A 12,901-nucleotide genomic window follows, 5' to 3' on the forward strand; every position below is an offset into this window, starting at 1 on the left:
CCTCTCTCTCTCTCTCTTCTTGAGTATTGTCCCTCTCGCTCTCTCCCTCTCTCTCTCTCTCTCTCTTCTTGAGTATTGTCCCTCTCGCTCTCTCTCTCTCTCTCTTTTCTCTTATGAGTATTGTCTCTCTCTCTTTTCTTATGAGTATTGTCTCTATGAGTGTTCCCTCTCTCTCTCTCTCTTTCTCTTTTCTTATGAGTATTCTCTCTCTCTCTCGCTCTCTTCTTATCACTATTGTCTCTCTCTCTTTTCTTATGAGTATTCTCTCTCTTTTTGAGTATTGTCTCTCTCGCTCGCTCTCTCTCTCTCTCTTCTTATGAGTATTCTCTCTCTCTCTCTTTTTGAGTATTGTCTCTCTCGCTCTCTCTCTCTCTCTCTCTTCTTATGAGTATTGTCTCTCTCTCTCTTCTTGTGAATATTCCCTCTCTCTCTCTCTTTTCTTATGAGTATTGTCTCTATGAGTGTTCTCTCTCTCGCTCTTTCTCTTTTCTTATGAGTATTCTCTCTCTCTCTCTCTCTTCTTGAGTATTGCCCCTCTCGCTCTCTCTCTCTCTCTCTCTTTCTTCTTATGAGTATTGACTCTATGAGTGTTCCCTCTCTCTCTCTCTCTTTCTCTTTTCTTATGAGTATTCTCTCTCTCTCTCGCTCTCTTCTTATCACTATTGTCTCTCTCTCTTTTCTTATGAGTATTCTCTCTCTTTTTGAGTATTGTCTCTCTCGCTCGCTCTCTCTCTCTCTCTCTTCTTATGAGTATTCTCTCTCTTTTTGAGTATTGTCTCTCTCTCTCTTCTTGTGAATATTCCCTCTCTCTCTCTCTCTTCTTATGAGTATTGTCTCTCTCTCCTTTCTTATGAGTATTCCCTCTCTCTCTCTCTCTTCTTACGAGTATTGTCTCTGAGTGTTCCCTCTCTCTCTCTCTCTTTCTCTTTTCTTATGAGTATTCTCTCTCTCTCTCTCGCTCTCTTCTTATCACTATTGTCTCTCTCTCTTTTCTTATGAGTATTCTCTCTCTTTTTGAGTATTGTCTCTCTCGCTCGCTCTCTCTCTCTCTCTCTTCTTATGAGTATTCTCTCTCTCTCTCTTTTTGAGTATTGTCTCTCTCGCTCTCTCTCTCTCTCTCTTCTTATGAGTATTGTCTCTCTCTCTCTTCTTGTGAATATTCCCTCTCTCTCTCTCTCTCTTCTTATGAGTATTGTCTCTATGAGTGTTCTCTCTCTCGCTCTTTCTCTTTTCTTATGAGTATTCTCTCTCTCTCTCTCTCTTCTTGAGTATTGCCCCTCTCGCTCTCTCTCTCTCTCTCTCTTCTTATGAGTATTGTCTCTATGAGTGTTCCCTCTCTCTCTCTCTCTTTCTCTTTTCTTATGAGTATTCTCTCTCTCTCTCTCGCTCTCTTCTTATCACTATTGTCTCTCTCTCTTTTCTTATGAGTATTCTCTCTCTTCTTGAGTATTGTCTCTCTCGCGCGCTCTCTCTCTCTCTCTCTTCTTATGAGTATTGTCTCTCTCTCTCTTCTTGTGAATATTCCCTCTCTCTCTCTCTCTTCTTATGAGTATTGTCTCTATGAGTGTTCTCTCTCTCGCTCTTTTTTCTTTTCTTATGAGTATTCTCTCTCTGTCTCTGTCTCTCTCTCTCTCTCTCTCTCTCTTCGTATGAGTATTCTCTCTCTCTCTCTCTGTCTCTCTCTCTCTCTCTCTCTAAGGAGGTAAACTGTGCAAAGGAGGAAGTCTGGGCTACAAAGGGAGCTGTCCTTATAGTCAACAGTTGCCTCAAACCCGGTGAAGAAACCAACAGATCCCTGCCTCCCTAGTTATCTCTGAAGAGAGATGTCTGTGCTCTTGCTGACTATTTCCCCGGTTGACTGATTTGTCTCTGGTTTGTGTTGTGTTTTTTTGCTTCCTTCGTGATGAAGTTGCCGCTGCTGTGACAGGACTTACTGCAAATAAAGGAATCTTAAAAGTCAAAGTCTCTCTCTCTCTCTCTCTTTCGCTCTCTCTCCTTATGAGTATTCTCTCTCTCTCTCTCTCTCTCTCTCTCGCTCTCTCTCCTTATGAGTATTCTCTCTCTCTCTCTCTCTCTCTCTCTCTCGCTCTCTCTCGCTCTCTCTCCTTATGAGTATTGTTTCTCTCTCTCGCTCTCTCCTTCATCTTTTCCTCCTGATCGCTCCCCGTGCAGCAGTTCCTGTTCCGCCACAGCCCTGTGCAATACAATCTCTCTCTCTCTCTCTCTCTCTCTCTCTCTCTCTCCCTACATAGCATCTCCTGCATTCTGCATCACCCTCCCCTCCCCTCTCTGTCTCTTTCTCCCCTCTACTCCTCCTGTGTGTGTGTGTGTGTGTGTGTGTGTGTGTGTGTGTGTGTGTGTGTGTGTGTGTGTCTGGTGGGGATTAGGACGGTGGCTGCTCAAAAACAGTCTAGTAGACACTGCATTTTTACTCTGGAAAGGGTCAGGGTGGAAGAAAAGAGAGAGAGAGAGAGAGAGAGAGATAAAGAGAGAGATAAAGACAGCATGCAGTGTGCAAGTGTGTTTGTCGTCCCATCCGTGCTAAAGCTGGTGCAAGTGAGAGTGTGTGTGTGTGTGTGTGTGTGTGTGTGTGTGTGTGTGTTTTCTCTCCGGGAGTGATAAGTGTGTTGGCTTTATTAGGATTCTGGCCGACGGTCGGGGCCTGGCGCCACGATGAAGGCCGTTTGCACTCGAATCCAAATGGGGAGGACATGATTGGACGGGACCTGTGAGGAGAGCAGATACTAGAAACGCGCACGTACACACATTTCGCCGTCGTTCAAAGCTTGTCAAGTCCCCTTCATACGAACCGTCAGTCACCTGGCATAAAACACCAGACAGATGATGTAATAGCATGCACTGAGTGGACCTGTGGGTGAAAGTCCACATCACACAAAAACATTAGTTTTACCATTTATTTATATAATAAAATAACATTGCACTAATTAAAACATGAGTAATTCTGTATTACAAAACTTGAGCAGTATATATATATGTATGTATACTGTATACACACACACACACACACACACACACATATATATATATAATTATATTTATATATACATACATATATATATATATATATATATATATATATATATATATTTGTGTGTGTGTGTGTGTGTGTGTGTGTGTGTGTGTGTGTGTGTGTATATATACACCTATGTACATTCACAATATGGAAAAGGAACATTCATGCATATTATTCGCTCATTCCGTGAGGGGAGATCTCTGTTGTAACCTTAAACCTTAGAAACCCAAGATAACAGTGTTATCTTCCACACACTCTGACCCGATGGTTAGAACCAATTACTTTTTATTCCAAGATAACAGTATGCATAGGGCAACAGTCTCCAGCTACTTTCATCACCCATTAATGTTTGGATTTCACAAAGTTATAATATCTCAGGTCACTTTTAACGATTTCAAAAACATGTATGAAAACTGTACATTGGAGCTTTAATAAACAGCAGCTGGTTCATTATTTCAACTTACACATGTTTGAGTAATGAAGACATGATGGAATAGATTTTTATTAATAAATAACATAAAATCTAGTTGCGGATCTAAAGTAACGAAAGACACATTTTAAGGGATCCACCCAAGCCCCAAATGTGCCCATCTGCTCACATAGTTGCAAGGCTTGAAACTAATATGTGAATACTCCCTTAACGCTTTTCGTGTGATAAAGTGAATGAAGTAGCCACATTAGCAACAGCTCCATGCCTGATACTAACATGTGAATGAATGAAAGGAAATAAGTCAGATACTTGGCTTGCAGGGCTGAAACAGGCCTTGTAGCTGCATTGCCATTCCTACAATGACTACTAGATGGCGATATATACATCATGAAGCACAGAGTCGAGCATTCGGCACTAAAAGCCAATGATCTGAAGTGAAGCTGTCCACTAGATGTCAGAAAGAAGTCACATCTATTCAGGTTGATTCCTGTGCAAAATCATGACTGAAGGACATGTGACACATGAATTGGTTGAGTGAGTGAGTTGCGTGAGTTCATTATGATCGTGCAATGTGTTTTCTGAAGAAATGTTTATATTTTCGACACACTGTCCCTTCAAAGCTCAGAATCCTCTATTGTTTCTGGGTCGTTCAAGGTGTCCAGGCGTCTCTTGCAGGCGTCCAGCAGCTTCTTTCTGGGGCCGAGGGGAATGTGGATGCCGGTGAGGTCCTTGTCAGAGCACAGCAGCAGCGCCTGCAGGTCTATCTTCTCCCGCCGGAAGATGGTCATGAACTCGCCGAGGCTCTGGGCGGCCAGGAAGGTCTCCAGTGGACAGGTCTCCGGCTCCAGGCCCTCGTCCAGCTCGACCTCGGTCTCCTCCCAGGGCGGCTCCCGCAGGTTCCTGTCCGCCAGGCTCATGGCGCTGCCGATGCTGTCCTCGTCCAGGCTCGGTGAGCGCCGGGGCAGGCGCCCGCGTAGCCGCACATTGGGCGCCCGGCCGACGGGTTCGCTCCCCACCACGCTGCCCTCGTCCCGCGCCCCGACGGCCAACATCCCCGCGCTGGTGTAGTTCCTCCTGAACACCATGGTGCCCAGGCCGGGCCGGGTGAACAGGGAGTCTCGCCCGGAGTCTGCGCTGATCTCCGAGTAGGCGGCCTCGTGGAGGCCCGGGTCGCTGATGGCACGGGAGATGGTGTCGGCGTCGTCGGCGGTACCATAGTTTCCACGGTAGAACATGTCCCGTATGTTGAGGCGCGAGCGCTCCCTGGGGCCGGCGTAGGTGCCCTGCTTGAGGAACATGACGTCGCTGCCGAGCTGCAGGCCGGACAGCGAGCGCACGCTCTTCCTCCCGTCCTCGTAGATCTTGAAGGTGCCGTCCACCTGCTTCTTCTTCTCCAGCTTCTTCTGGATCTTGGTCTTGCCCTTGGCTGTGGACTGCAGGGTGGCCTGGCGGGGAGTTTACATGGAGCTCAGTTAAGAACATTCATTCATTAATGAGCATTTACAGGATCGAGAGTGAATGAACATCATGCATGTGTGTCCAGATCAGGGGTTCTCAATCTTACGGTCACAACCAACCGTGGGGTCGCATGATGTGCACACAGGGTCACAAGACATTTCTAAGACTCATATATAGATATTTGATTGATATTGTTTTTATAAAAAAATGTTTAATAGGTTTGAAATATATTATAATTTCTCTATAATCAATATGGAGAAAGTCAGTCTTGAAAGTACAGTAGAGAGATTATTAATTTAGCCTCAATCTGTTGCTTATTGGCTTAAGAGTGAATTGTAACACATAACATGAGAGGTAATAAAAATGAGAGGAAAAATAATTCACACTCTCTAAATTGCTGTAATCGCCAGAATTTTGGGCCTAAAGTTGGGAACCCATGGCCAAGGCTTTAGTACCAACGTTGGGACATCGTGCGTGTGTGTGTGTGTGTGTGTGTTGTTGTGTGTGCGTGCGCGTGTGTGTGTGTGTGTGACGTAAACGTGCGCCCACCTGTGAATATGGCATGTTGGAGGTGACGGTGTTGAACCGGCGGCTCAGGGTGCTGCCACTGGTGTAGCTTGAGAAGCTGATGGCATCCGAGTTGTCCAGATTCGCCGCCGCCTCCTTCATGAACTTCTTCTCCATGCGCTCGTGGTGCTTCCTCTGCAGCCGGGCGCAGTCCTTGATCCGGCGCTCGGCGGTGCGGAACGCCCGGTCCTTCAGCTTGCTCACCAGCTTGGAGTTGAGGGTGATCTGCTTGGCGGCAATGGAGTCCAGGTAGCGCACGCAGTCCATGTGGCTTTTGGTGGCGGCCATGTCCAGCGGCGTGTGGTAGTCGTTGTCCAGACACCAGACGTTGGCACCGAAGGCCACCAGGAAGGACAGGCAGTTGTGGTGGCCGTTGGCAGCTGCCAGGTGGAGCGGCGTGTTGCCCCAGATGTCACCCTTGTCCGGGTCGCCCCTGGTGAGAGGGAGAGAGAGGGAGAGAGGGAGAGAGAGAGGGGGGGGGGGGAGAGTAGAATCAGAAATGTCTGTTATAACTGAGTGACTTTTTGTACTTTATCAACAGCCTGCTTTCTGATTACTGGAGCTGGGGTTCCTCTGCCTCTGAGTGTTTTTCCTGATGACGCGCTTTCAGGCTTTGTCAGGATTTCTCACAGTTTCAGCTTCAGGGTTTCACCCTTCACTTCAGGGTTAGGGTTAGAGTAAGGGTTAGGGTTAGGGTGGGGTTAAGGGTTAGGTTAGGGTTAGGGTTAGGGTTAGGGTTTGGGTTCGGGTTCGGGTTAGGGTTAGTGGTTAGGGTTAGGGTTAGGGTTAGTGGTTAGGGTTAGGGTTAGGGTTAGGGGTTAGGGTTTGGGTTTGAGTTAGTGGTTAGGGTTAGGGTTAGGGTTAGGGGTTAGGGTTAGGGTTAGGGTTAGTGGTTAGGGTTAGGGTTAGGGTTAGGGGTTAGGGTTTGGGTTTGGGTTTGGGTTAGAGTTAGTGGTTAGGGTTAGGGTTAGGGTTAGGGGTTAGGGTTTGGGTTTGGGTTTGGGTTCGGGTTAGTGGTTAGGGTGAATTTTATTTTAACCACAACTTTGTCGCCTGTTAATTTTGCGGCTCTTCCATCTCAGATTGCCCTTGTCTGACTTCATCACCCTCACTTTCAGTATTCCTGTTCCTGTTGTTATACTTATTACATGCAAATAACTACTCACATTGCAAATAAAACTTTGCTTAGATACTAATGTAACAGGATATTGTTTGCGCTGGAATAATGGTTGCCATGGCTGATAAGGGAGAATTTCTAACCTTAATTAAAATGAATTTTGGGATTGGCTGAATTTTAAGCATTTAATCACATATAAGACACTGGCTATTCTCTTAAGCGTTTGACACATTAAACTGGAAGCTTTGAATACGATTTGAATGTCTCTCGCAGTCAGCCTGGTCCAACCAGTCGTGACATTTTTTTCAAGAAGGTATTGGAGGCAGATGATCCGCTGTGGCGACCCCTACCGGGAGCAGCCCAAAGAAGAAGAAGAATTAAAGTGAACTTTACACAATAGAGATATCTGCAATTTCTGCTTCAACACTATCATTTGTCAAAAAGCCAAACTGAAAATCATCTGCGTGAAATTGATGATATACGACCAAAACTCAAATTTTCAACATGAAGTATTGCAACATACTTGTATCTCAAACTACCTCAAACCGTGACAAGCGGTGGGTCATTTGTTCGTATTGTAAACCAAACTTCGGATCGCAAATATGTAGAGACGGCTCGGTTTTCCTCCTAATAAAACTAAACTAAACGGACAAATGAACATGTTTAATTTGTATTGTTGCCACGCCTAACTAAAGCCACCTGCCATTCCCGTTTTTCTCCCTTTCTGAAATGGACCGATCAGCATTCACTGTCGGAGGCAAACACCAGTTCTGTTGAAGTCAAGCCTGCAGCCTCTCCTGGGCAAAGCTGACGTGTGTCTTTAACAGAAAGGCTTCGTGCTTATTACCATATTATTATTCTGTCACCTGATAATTCGCTCTAACTCGCCTGCTTTACAGGGAAACTCAACCTCACATTCGCTCAACTGGCTCAGTTAGCTGACTCATCCACATGACCTCAAACTCTAGCTTGCCGTAGGATTTCATGACGCATAGAAATGTAGAAACATATTTCGACCGACACATTTTTTTTGGCAAAAAAAAAAATAGATCTGGTGAGCATGAGTCAACATTTCATTCTATATATTCTAGGTAGATCTGGAAAAACAAGAGCGAGAAGTCATGACCGGTTGGACCCGGCTGACTGTGAGAGAAGACATTCAAATCTTATTCAAAGCTCCTCACATTATACAAGCAGTTTCCAGTTTCACAGTTGAATTAGTCAAACGCTTAAGAGAACAGCCAGTGTCTTATATGTAATTGAATGGTTAATATTCAGCCAATCCCAATAATGAAAGAATAAAAAAAAAAATGTGTAGCTGTCATTTGGATCACAAGTAGCAGTAAAAGGTTAAAATAAAAAATAGAAAAGAATATATATAATAGATAAAAAAATATAAAATACAAATATGAAATATATTTAGAAAAACATCATACATACAAAAGTAAGCACATTTAGAAATAGAATAAATAATAAAGTACGTTTAAATATAAAATAATATATTCAAGTAAAAGTAAATGACCCATGGTTATACCTTTTTGTTTCACTATTGAAATTTCCATAGATAACCATAGATTGATAAATTATCATTTAAATGTACCAGTGCACAGTGTGTACAAAACACAGTTTGGTCATAACTTTGCCCCCTAAATCCCCTCCAAAACAATGCTGCCGGGCCCCAGAGCAGATGAATTATTGAACTCCTCCAGGTTAAACATGACAGAGGTGTCTCTGCATTATTCATCCCTCCCACTCAGAGACACCCACGACCACACGTCGCCAGGCCACCGCCTTTAATCAGCTCCCATCCTGATTTCAACTTCCGCCAAAAACCTCAAGTAACACAGAGCAAGAATCACACCTGGATATCACAAGAACGAATCAAACGTAATGTAAATAATACCAAGAATATCAATAATAAGTTAAATGACTTTTTCAAAAAGTCATACAAATTATTCACAGCAAAACTGAATATTTCTCCTTTTTTTCCTTTTTTATTTGTTATTTCTATCTGTGTTTTATTATTCAAATTATGGTTATAAATATGATTATGATAATAATCATAATTTTTTATTATTACTCATTTAATTTTTATTTATTTAATGTTTTCTTTTTTAAATCAAAATTTAACTTCTTATTATTTCTTGTCTATTTTCTTTGCTGTCATGATCCATGAATTTCCACACAGGGATGAATAAAGTGCTCTCTTATCTTATCTGATAATAATTAAGACATATAGTGTATATCCCATATTCTAGAAAGAAAATCCCAATATTATCTGCTATATTATCTGATGCTTCCATCCGTGCCCTCAAATGAGAGACTATCTCGTTAGTAGTAGAACGAGACCAATCAACCAATCACGTCTCTTGTAGACTGATAAAATAGTTTGTTCGCCATGGCCATCCCACAGTATTGACTTAAACATCACAGCAGGATCAGCAAAGTTTAAAGGCGATATGAAGTGAAATACAGAGCATTTTCAGAGGAGAAGATTTGTATTTATTTATTTATTAGTTAAACGCAATGGGGGTGTACGCTAGGCAACTCTTGCTTACAGTACATACAATACGCACTAATCCGCGAGGGGGCGCCAAAATCACTAGTTTGGCAGGAGGTTCGCATTGAGAGGGGTATTCAAAAAGGAGGAGGAATGCATAATTGTGTATATTCTCAATCGCCGCCAAAAAAAAATAAAACAGAGGGGACGGCGAGTACCGTGCATCCTGCTGCAGCCTTTTGCCATTTTGGTTTACGTTTCCCCGGACTCGGTTGATTCTGCAGTTTCTGTCGTTGGTCGATTAGTATTTGTATCCAGCACCCCTACGGGAAACGCAGGGGATTGCACAACACCTCCAGCATTCCCAAACGTGAACTCACACTTTTGCCACGCAAAAATGCGATGTTGTCTGGAATGCGTGTGTGCGTGTGTGTGTGTGTGCGTGTGTCAAGTGGCTCGGTGCATCGTATGGTATTTTGGTGTGTGACCGGTTCACCCCCACTGTTAACAGGGAATGTGCATATTTAATATAAGCACTGAACAGTGATCAGATCAACTGAATATTACACGATAAATGAAACAAGACGAAGACAGGAGCGCGGTCTCTTTTTGGTTCTTTTTCGTCGAGTCACCGTCCCCCCGCGAGTCCTCATCACCTCATCTATTTCATTTTAATTTGAGTCATATTATTCCTGCAGATTGTGTGTTAACTCAAGATAGCTCCCATCCATCCCTCCCTCCATCCATCCCTTCATCCATCCATCCCTCCATTCCTCTAACCATCCATCCATCCCTCCATCCAGCCCCTTCATCCATCCATCTCTCAATCCCTGCATCCCTCCATCCATCCCTCCATCCATCCCCGTGACCTTTCCTCCTCCACCTCCTCCTCCTCTGCCCTGGGATCGGCCACAGTGTCCCCTCACTCCATCTCATGCCTTATAAAGCCGCCATCCCCTGCCCTCGTCGCCCCCTGCTCCGCTCTACACCACAGGTCCCCAGGGGCCTCGCAGCACACGCCCTGGTAATCCGCCACTACCACCCGCCGCCTATTAAATGAGTAGTAAATACTATACCCTGTAAAAGCTCCCTTTGTCCAGCGCCTTAACCTTAAACAATAGACGCCAGCCCCGGACGGGGGCATTCCTTTCCCGCCGACTTTCTCTTTGCAGAATATAGATTTACAGATAAATAGACTTTTAATTAGACCTACGCCTGCACATAGGAACACCTGAACAATGCGGGAACCCCCCCCCCCGACACGGAGATGTACTGGTGCACAACTTACTAATTAGGGATGTTTTGCGGCTCTTAGGTCTTGCGGTGTTTTCAGTGAAACCAAAGAGTGTTGATGCTATCGCTTGTGAGCGTACAATGCAGCTGAAGGAGCAGAGGCCTTTCAGTGTATTGTTCTCTCTGCAACAGCCTGGATGGTAACTAAATAACATGCACAAACCATTATGTAATGACTCCCTCGGCCTTCTAATTGAGGAATATCTGTGTGTGTGTGTGTGTGTGTGTGTGTATATAGTATATACAAATTCCCAAATAAGAAAGCATGTGTGCGTGTCCATGCATATATACTGTATCTATGCAAGCAGTGCATTTCATAGACAGCAGTGGCCATGAAAATGACTTTGCAGGGACAGCACAATTATTTTTATTTATTTATTTTTTATTCTTATTCGCTTAATACTGCATTCCAATGGATAATTAGTAGTTTTTATTTTTTTCCTTCGTTTTTCTGTTCTTATCTCCATATACATAATATGTTGTTGGCAGGGACTAATAAAATGTTTATTATGCTTATTTTATCATATTTCATCTTATCTTAAGCTGTCGATGTGTTATTTGGATTTTAATGTGGGCCTGTTACTGTGATAGAGCAATATACCTCCACATTTGATTTGACCCGCGTTTATATACTGAATATCAAACACTCATTCCACACTGGTGTGTTCACTTATGTGTGCGTGCGTGTGTGTGTGTGTGTGTGTGTGTGTGTATGTGTGTGTGCGTGGAGGGCTGAGCGAGTGTATGGGTGGCCATGCCTGACAATTAGGAAAGGCAATACAAGCGTGGGTGACCTTTCTCTGTAATCAGGCTGTTAAAATGTATTACAGAGCAGCCCGTCCAACAGCACTGATTAGAGGAACGCAATCTCCGGACCAACAGCAGAGGCGGCACGATAGGTATACAGAACTAATATGGTTATTGATGAGTCGCTGTTTGTTTAAAAACAAGATTGCAGACTCGACATTTTGATGCTTTTCTTGTTTGTTTGTTTTTTTTACGCTGTTATGGACACTTTTCACACCAGACATGTTGAATGTCACAAGACCCATCGTGTGGGTCTATTTAATTTAGGTGTCACACATGAAACACCCAAAATTACTGTTATTAACCTTAGCTGTGTTCAACCTATTTAGAGCCAACACATCAAAATGGCCCTCCTGCCATTTTGATGATTGATATATATATATATCTAGGGTTAATGATTTTACAAAAAATATATTAATAATAATAATAATGGTCCATAAAAGTGCTCCTCACCCTCTCCCTACGATGAGCCGGAGCGCCTCCAGGTTGCCATGGTACGCCGCCCACAGCGTCGGTGTCATCCCGTCCTCATCCGGCGCGTTGAGCTCTTTCCGCGTGGCCACCCGCAGCACTTCCAGGTACCCGTCCCGGGCGGCCCGGTGGTACCGGTCCGTCATGGGGCCCGCCTGCAGGGCCTGGCCCCGGCGCTCAGTTCGACGCCATGTTGAAGCTGGTCCGGGACGAGCGACGGTCGGACGGCCACCTGCCAGCGGGGAGCGCAGGAGAGAGGCTGGAGTGGTTGCTAGGGGACGCGAGGTGGTTGTCAGGGAGGGAGGGCTTAGGGGAGTGAGACACGCCCACTTTTCAACACGGGATGGAATTCAATGGGGAATCTAGGATGGAAACCAATGGTTGTAGAGAAGAATATCATAGTGACAGAGTATAATAGAGGTGTCAGGCTATAGCACAGACTAAGTATAAAATGGTTATAGAATGGAATCAAAGAAAAAAAAGTTATAGAATAGTAATAAAATTGAACAGTCATGGAATAAAACAGTGCAGTTGTAGAATAAAATAGTATAGAACAGAATAGAACAGAATAAAACAGAAAATGGAATAGTATATAATCGATAGCCATAGAATAGAGCAATTATGGAATAGAATAGAATACGATAGAACAGAATAGCTGTAGAATAGAACCATGATAAAATGCAATAGTTTGAGTCATATAATAGAACTACACGAAATAGTTATATAATATAATAATAATAATATTATAAATAAAATAATAGTTATAGAATAGAGTCGAATAGAATAGTTGTAAAATACAGCAGAATATAGTAGCTATAGAATAGATTGGAATAGAACCCGGGTTTTGATGAATTCATTATTGGCAAGGGCAAAATAAACAGGCCCCTCTTAACAGATCCCGTAATCACAACGTAACAATCCCTTTTTGTCTGAGATCATATCCATGAATCAAGCCCAAATTGTTCCGGTAGTTCTGTGTTATCAGTCCAGGGTAAACGGAGAGCTGCTGCTTGCAGCGTGGTGGGAAGGAGCCGACATGCCGGGGTCAGTGTTTGAGCAGACTTTACTCAGGCCAGGGAGAGACTGACGGTGTAATTCTCCAAAGAAAAGAGATGTTTTAATGGCCCTAGCTTGTAAAACACAAAGGAAGTTATGCTTTGAGGGAACAACCGCACCGTGCACCACTGGAAGTTAACCCTGTAAAAAGTCCCCCAATCAAGGGGA

At 43.8% G+C, this 12,901-nt stretch overlaps 1 protein-coding gene across 1 annotated transcript; it reads right to left on the reverse strand.

The window, feature by feature from the left end:
• Positions 1 to 4,078: 4,078 nt before the first annotated feature.
• ush1gb (Usher syndrome 1Gb (autosomal recessive)) lies at positions 4,079 to 11,823 on the reverse strand (the record flags this gene model as incomplete). The annotated part of the gene is made up of 3 exons (XM_080021731.1): positions 4,079 to 4,909; positions 5,472 to 5,922; positions 11,660 to 11,823. 3 exons carry the CDS (start codon positions 11,821 to 11,823, stop codon positions 4,079 to 4,081), a joined length of 1,446 nt encoding a protein of 481 aa, XP_079877857.1.
• Positions 11,824 to 12,901: the final 1,078 nt, after the last annotated feature.

This window comes from Zeus faber (genome assembly GCF_960531495.2).
Source record: "Zeus faber genome assembly, chromosome: 20".
Taxonomy (NCBI): domain Eukaryota; kingdom Metazoa; phylum Chordata; class Actinopteri; order Zeiformes; family Zeidae; genus Zeus; species Zeus faber.